Source organism: Solanum verrucosum, unplaced genomic scaffold (genome assembly GCF_900185275.1).
Source record: "Solanum verrucosum unplaced genomic scaffold, falcon-dt-bn FXZP01000079.1, whole genome shotgun sequence".
NCBI lineage: Eukaryota > Viridiplantae > Streptophyta > Magnoliopsida > Solanales > Solanaceae > Solanum > Solanum verrucosum.
Window position 1 is genome coordinate 4,281,827 of NW_026020368.1, and position 7,302 is coordinate 4,289,128.

General features: G+C 29.9%; 1 protein-coding gene across 1 annotated transcript; it reads left to right on the forward strand.

Annotated features, from left to right (window-relative positions):
* The first annotated feature begins 1,742 nt into the window (after nt 1-1,742).
* On the forward strand, nt 1,743-3,234 carry LOC125838156 (phosphoenolpyruvate carboxylase kinase 1-like). The gene is made up of 3 exons (XM_049517220.1): nt 1,743-2,126; nt 2,360-2,798; nt 3,013-3,234. Exons 1-3 carry the CDS (start codon nt 1,782-1,784, stop codon nt 3,063-3,065), a joined length of 837 nt encoding a protein of 278 aa, XP_049373177.1. The 5' UTR covers nt 1,743-1,781; the 3' UTR covers nt 3,066-3,234.
* The last annotated feature ends 4,068 nt before the right edge of the window (nt 3,235-7,302 follow it).

Below are 7,302 nucleotides of genomic sequence, written 5' to 3' on the forward strand. Positions count from 1 at the left end.
AACAAACTATTTGTTTGTTCATTTTTTTTATTAATAATGTAACCTTTTTTTTTACAACTCAACACTTTTTCTATTTAATGAAGTAGAGATTTTTTTTGAAAATTTACAAAAAAAATAATATTTACATTTATTTAACTAAATCAAAGTAAATGAATAAACTATATAAAATTTCAACGAAAATAGTTGCATGTTTTAGCAAAAATCTATGAAAGAGGGTATCAAAATTCCATTAACAAAAAAATAAATATATATTAAAGTAGCAAGATTATATGAATTTATTGAATTTGGGTATTAAAAAACAAAATATACAAGGTGAAATATATTTTAAAAAATAATAATATAAATATAATAATTTATGAGCTAGCTACTTATATAAATATTTAAATACAACAACTAATAAGTATAAATATTGATGCCTCGCTAACGCATTTCCAAAAAACAAAAACATAAAACTCTTAAAGGGGATTCAAACCTAAGTATCCAACATGAACTTGAACCATCGTTCCACAATAAATCTTTGTATTATGTGGATTCAAGTTGTTAATTACATCAAATTTCACAGTAATTTTCCTTACATATATGGTGAATTTCGAAACAAAGTGGGTTTAACTGAACCCGGTTGCAACAACGTGGGTCAGCCCCTGAATGCATGCATTATTTTCCTAATACACTCTATCAAATGACCTAAATATGCTTTTAAATAAAAGTAGAAACAATTTCTCTGCTTATTGGAAGAAGATAAAAATTTCTATTTCTTAAAAGCAGGAAATTATATTATTCAACACCAAAATATCACTGTCATACGTCATAGTATTTACCAATATATATTTTATATTTATTTATTTTTGTGGTGAAATTCTTTTTATGGAGTGACTTAACTTGTGGAATGGTTTTTCAAATTTATTTTGCTTGGTGTTTTTAATTATATTTTAAATCATCACGTTAATATTATATTAATATTTAATTTATTTTTTATTTATGTATGTATAATATTGATTGACAATTTGAGTATGTACATTTTAATAATAAATGTTTATTTAAAATTTTATAATCGATATTTAACATAATTTCTCTCTATATATTAAAAGTGCACTGATACTTATTTTTCGTAAGTAGACTCTCAAAAATACTTTTTAGAAAAGATTAGCCAAATACAAATTGTTTATCGGAAACACTTTTAAAATGAATTAGTCAAACATAAATTATTTTATTTCAAAAACACTTTTTTTTTAAAAACTATTTTAAAGATCACTTCTACAAATAAATCATTTTTAACAGTAATGTCAAACAGACTCTTAAAATTATAATCTTCCTTGAGAGGTAACAAATTCTACCATAACCGTTAGGTGTTTGTTTGGTAACGAGTTAAAGTTATGTGTTAATGATATAAAAATTAATTATGTGAATTTATATAGTATTTTAGTATGAGTGAGTTTATGTATTATTATATACAAGTATTAGTTACGTAAAAATAAGTTATTTATGCATTAGTTATTTCATGTTTGGCAAAAAATAATATATTGATTCAGTCATAACTTAAACATATAGTATTAATTATACAGATTTCTAAATTGTCAATCAAACATCGTATTAATCAAACATTGTACAGCTACCAAACGACCCCTTAATACCTCCAAACGGCTGTATATCATTGGCCCAATGCCCTCCACCGAATATCCTTCCATAAAATTCTGCTCCCTCTCTGTTACTCTATAAAACCAACGCTTCTACACGAAAAAAATAGGAGTCAGAAAAGTAGAGAAAAAAACAAAACATACGGAATGAGTGAGTCACTGAAGCGAAATTATTGTGTGGGTGAAGAGTTAGGAAGGGGACGATTCGGAACCGTTTTCAAGTGTTACTCGCCGGCGACCGGTGAGTCATTCGCCGTCAAGTCTATCGACAAGCGACTAATCGCCGATGACGCCATAGATCGACAATGTCTTTACAACGAAGCGAAAATTATGCACTTGCTTTCGCCCAATCCTCATGTTGTTCGTGTTTTCGATATCTTCGAGGACGATACTCACCTTGATATGGTTCTAGAGCTCTGCAACTCCGGCGATTTGTTCCAACGCCTCAGTAGTCAACCGGCTTTCTCAGAGTCCGAAGCTGTTGATGTCATGGTACTCTTCCAGATCACCAAAATCTCACTCGTTGCTGATCAAAATGGGGAAATTTTACTTTTGCTTCGTAAAATGGCTTGAATCAGGAACGATCTACGAAGCAGCACATTGTTGAATTTTCGAAAATTGGAGGAGAAAGTAAATTGTAAAGCTAAGCGAAGTAGAATTCATATTCGGCATTTATTTTAGTTTTTCGTCATGTCTGATAATTTTTCTGCTTAATGTTTGTATAGGTACCACTAATGAAAGCAATAGCGCACTGTCACCGTCTCGGTGTAGCCCACAGGGATATCAAGCCGGATAACATTTTATTCACCGACTCGAACGAACTGAAATTGGCTGATTTTGGATCGGCGGAGTGTTTCCATGAGGGACAGCTGATGAGCGGCGTGGTTGGAACGCCGTATTATGTGGCGCCGGAGGTTTTAGCTGGGAGAAACTACAGTGAGAAGATCGATATTTGGAGTGCTGGTGTTATTCTGTATATAATGCTTGCCGGAGTTCCACCTTTCTTTGGTGACTCGGCTACAGAGATCTTCGAGGCTGTGCTCAGAGCTAACCTTAGGTTTCCGTCTAGGATCTTCCATTCAGTATCGCCGGCGGCGAAGGATTTGCTTCGGAGAATGCTCTCTAAAGACGTTTCTAGAAGATTCTCTGCTGAACAAGTTCTCAGTATGATTTTTTCACTCAACTCTTGACCAAATTTTCAAAAAAATAAATTAAAAAATACAATAATCATGAATTAGTATTAATTAATATTCAGATAAATCTAATTTATCCTTCTTTTAAAGAGTGAAATTGATACTTTACCCATTGATTACTTCTTCTTTTTTGGTAATTAAGTACTGTGAGTACTAAATTGTGTTAATGTGGTGTTGATAAACAGGGCACCCATGGATGACTAGCAACAGAGAAATCAGAACAGTTGCGCCATTTTAGCTTCGAGCAATCAGTTCTTCTTGGATGTAGATATAGTAAGTGAATATAATATGTACAGGCACCAATATACCCTGGTCTAAATTGATTTGCTTCAACACAAATCAATTTGGAGTCGAGAGGTAACGGTAGATGCATTAAATCCCCAATTGTTTTGCGAGGTTTTAATGCATCTTGTGAGATAATGAATAAATCCTCTTTTTCCTTATTTGTGATCTTATCCAAATTTGGCAGTAGTTACTAAGTAAACATCATAATGAACCAACTAACTACCCATATCATTAACTTAAATTTGGTGGTGTTTCGTATTGAGTACTGATTATTTTTTCTTAATATATACTCATATATAAGTTTATTTTTTTTAAAAAAAAAAGCAGATAAGGGTACCTCAACAGGTAAGTAGTACTTTATGGTGTTAAGATTTGATATATTGGGGTTGGGTGGGCATGGTAGGCTAGATATCGAATATCATAGCGAAATCTCTAAAATTTTAACATGTGGTTTGGGTTTTTATGATATTTGGTATGCATTTTTAAAAGTTTGGTTTTTCGTATGACATTTGTTATTTATAAAAGAAATACCGAAATATCGAATACCATACCAAAATATATAGCTACATATAAATTCATATATATATATATATATATAATACTAGCAAATATACAAAATAGTAGTAACTAATTTAGATGTTGAAATTTCGATTACTCTATCTTGATTTAAATGTTCTTTTTGGGTGATTGATTAACAAGAAAATTGTATGTACTTTATTAAATATTTTTACATGTATAAGGTCTTAGTATGATATAATTGAGATGTTTCTTGAAAATCAAAGTCATAATTTTTCTATTATACTAGTATATGTAAGTTGAAGACTTGGAGTAATTGGTTTATCATACCGTAAATATCGAAATCGACTAAAATACTGAATCATACTAAATTAATTTGATATTATAAGACTATAGTAAATATATTCAAAAATCATAAACTAAAATAATCGAATCAAACTTTTCAATACTATATTGTATCGTGCCCACCCCTAGGATCAAGTCAAGTTAATTGGGCCTACTTTTGGGTATATGTGTTCTGCACTTATGCCACGTTATTGGACTTAATTTGATGAAAGCATAGGATCCATGGGGATGGGCCAAAACCATTCTCTCCACAAACCTTAGGCCCATGTGTTTTCGTTGAGTACATTTTTGGGATGAATTATCAAAGCATATTCATTTGATTTGAATGTATATGGATCCAATCTGACAATCTATGTAATAAAAAAAAACTTTTGTATACATTTGAGTGGGGTATATTTTTATATTCTTTTATTCTATTTTAGCATATCATAATTTGATTTTTGCTTGTATGCTTATTTTGTGATTTAACTTAAACTAGATGATTTGACAACTCTGACTAAAAATTAGGCAATATATACTACGTTTACTTGTTGCTAAGTGTATCTTCTATTCTAGACTTCAGAATTTAAGTTGTCTTAATAATAAGAACCTCCTCTTTTTAACTCAAATAAATTTATATATTTATTTAAAATTATGCATCATTACAAACCGAAATGACTGCAGTACTGCTGATGCAAGATTGTTATGACCAGTTAGGAGTGATACAAATCTAGTTACATAAAGTCTTTTCAGTAATAATCTTTTTAAGTTTAAATGGAGGTCTAAATAAATAAGCGTACACAACATAAATTTCACTAATATAATACCTAATTACTTTCCTTCCATTCCGTTTGCATAGTTGGATCGTATCATATTTTCCCATCCCAAATACATATATTTGTCATTTCCAGATACATATATTCAAAATATACAGTAGTCACTAATAAGATACATATCATTAAGTCTAACAGTCTAACTAATTAAGGGATGTAACAGAAAATCATAAATTGAGGTCAAAATCACACTTGCAATTTGCAATATTTTGGCGCATCGTAAAAAAAATAATCGAAATCTTTCCATTTTTTTGGGAGATTCAACAGACTTATTTCACTCCTCCTTAATTCTTCTTCAATAATTTTGAACTTTTTTTTGTTCAATAAAATATCATTGTTTTGTTGAGACATTCTAGAATGTTGCCTTATTGATGATGAACTCAAGAATAGTGCTACTTACAATGATCTCGTTGAAGTCATTTCAACACAACAACAAATCAATCAATATCGAAAAGGTATAGAGATCAGATACACAATTGAAGGAAATTCAACTCTAATGGAGATATGAAACAAAATGGACATGAGATTGTTTATGAAATTACAATGACACATGTATCTTAGATATATATATATATCACTTATAAGCTAAAACTGATCAACTTAACCAGATACATGAACTCTTAATTAGATACATGATCAAATACATATTTTGATCACCATCTCTGCTCCTCTCCAATTTGTCTCCTCTCCTCTCCGGTCAAAGGCCTTCAACTCTGGCAAAAACTCCATCGAATCGCACCTTGAAATATAATAATCAAGAAGAATAGAATTATGATTACCGTTGCTAATATTTATATTTTATCATTCTAGACTGTTTTTTAGGGAGTAATGTATCTCCATACATCTCAACTAAATTATAATAGAAAATTCTTAAATAGTGGAATGCTTGGTAATTATTATTTGAAAGCATAGGTAAAATTTATATATATATATATATATATTATGAATGTATGACCATTTAGATAGTTTACCCAATAAATTACAATAACAAACTAAAAAGAAACTATTTACTTTATAAAATAAAAAAAGCGAAAAGGGTAAAATAAATATTTTAAAACTATGTAAAATTGAATAAAAATACTTCAAATTAATAATTTGCTTTTAAATTGCTCATACCATCAATAATTTAATTAAAAAAATGTCCCTATTATAGAAATACTACAATGTGTCCATTAAGAGGGTGACAAAATTATGCAAACATCAACAATTCGGGTATTGTATTGTTGGGCCTGGATCTGTATTGGCAAAGCAGCCCAATAATATATGGAAAAATTGTATGAAATAACAAACTATTAATTCAAATTAAATGTTATAGTCATAGTTTATTTTATTTGTAATTTGCAGCAAACATCCTATTTTTTTGTAACCTGATTCGGTATACAATTAGTCATTTATACATTTCGGTATAAAATGCGTTTGTGTTTGTATAAAGCGAGAGAAAAATGTATATACAAATACAAATACATATATTTTCGTCTTATACACTTATATTTACCCCCAACCCCCCCAACCCCCCCTCCCCCCCCCAAAAAAAAAAGGAAAAAAGAAAAAAAAGAGAAGATAGTGGGGGATGATCATTATTGAATTAAACTTACAGAAAATTCTATTTGTTCATGGTGAAGTGTGAACAGTGCAACTGAAATACAAGTTGCAAAATTCTATAATTATAGTTTCTTTTATGACTGCTACTCTTTAAGAAAAAAAGGAGAAAAGTAGTACTAGTAGCAGTATTTAATTTGATAGTAAGTCATTAGCAATGATTAATGATTGATGACACTAATTGAATTTAAGAAAATTAAATTTGATCTTAGTGGAATATGACTTGGACAAAGGAAAAAAAGAGAGACATACTATGGCAAGATTATACAGTAATTAATATTTAATGTTACTTAACTATACTAAAATTGTTTTGTGGACTTAGAAGAATTCAAAGATAATGAAGGCACGTTATCTATCGTAGTATATAGGAAGGTTTGTATAATCTTTTATTTCAATATTATTTATTTCTACTGAACAATTATTTTGAACTCATCCACCATTTCACTTAATTTTGGATTCTCGTATGGATAAAGAGTAAATATTTCCACATTATAAAAGCTAAAATTATCTAAATTACTTGTTTACTTATGTCACTTGGAATATCAAATAAATCTCTCCATCGATCCTCATAATTCACGCTTTAATAATTTGAGTAGTTAATTACAAGGTGTACATAATAAAAGAAAACTCAAAATGTGAATTGTAAATTGATTAGTTAGATTAATTGTCTTACTAACTAAATTTGCTTTGGAGAGTGGTTATCCATAAGAATGACTCGGCATCGATCCCCCTCAATGTCTTCTGAGTTGAGCATGTCATATAGGGTTTGCCTAGTGCGTTTATATCTCATGTATGGTTTGCAGGCTATTATATTGTTGGGGGTTTACCGGATGCGCACAAAGTGCTCACCTAAAAGGCAAAGGCCATGACAAAGATTGTAGCGATTGCGGATTATTCTCTGAATTCCAAATGAAAAAA

Excerpts from the sequence above, each read along its gene's own strand:
- LOC125838156 (XM_049517220.1), top strand. The coding sequence starts at position 1,782 with ATGAGTGAGTCACTGAAGCGAAATTATTGTGTGGGTGAAGAGTTAGGA. Across the intron at positions 2,127-2,359 it reads CCGAAGCTGTTGATGTCATG|GTACCACTAATGAAAGCAAT; the intron begins GTACTCTTCCAG and ends ATGTTTGTATAG. Across the intron at positions 2,799-3,012 it reads CTCTGCTGAACAAGTTCTCA|GGCACCCATGGATGACTAGC; the intron begins GTATGATTTTTT and ends GTTGATAAACAG.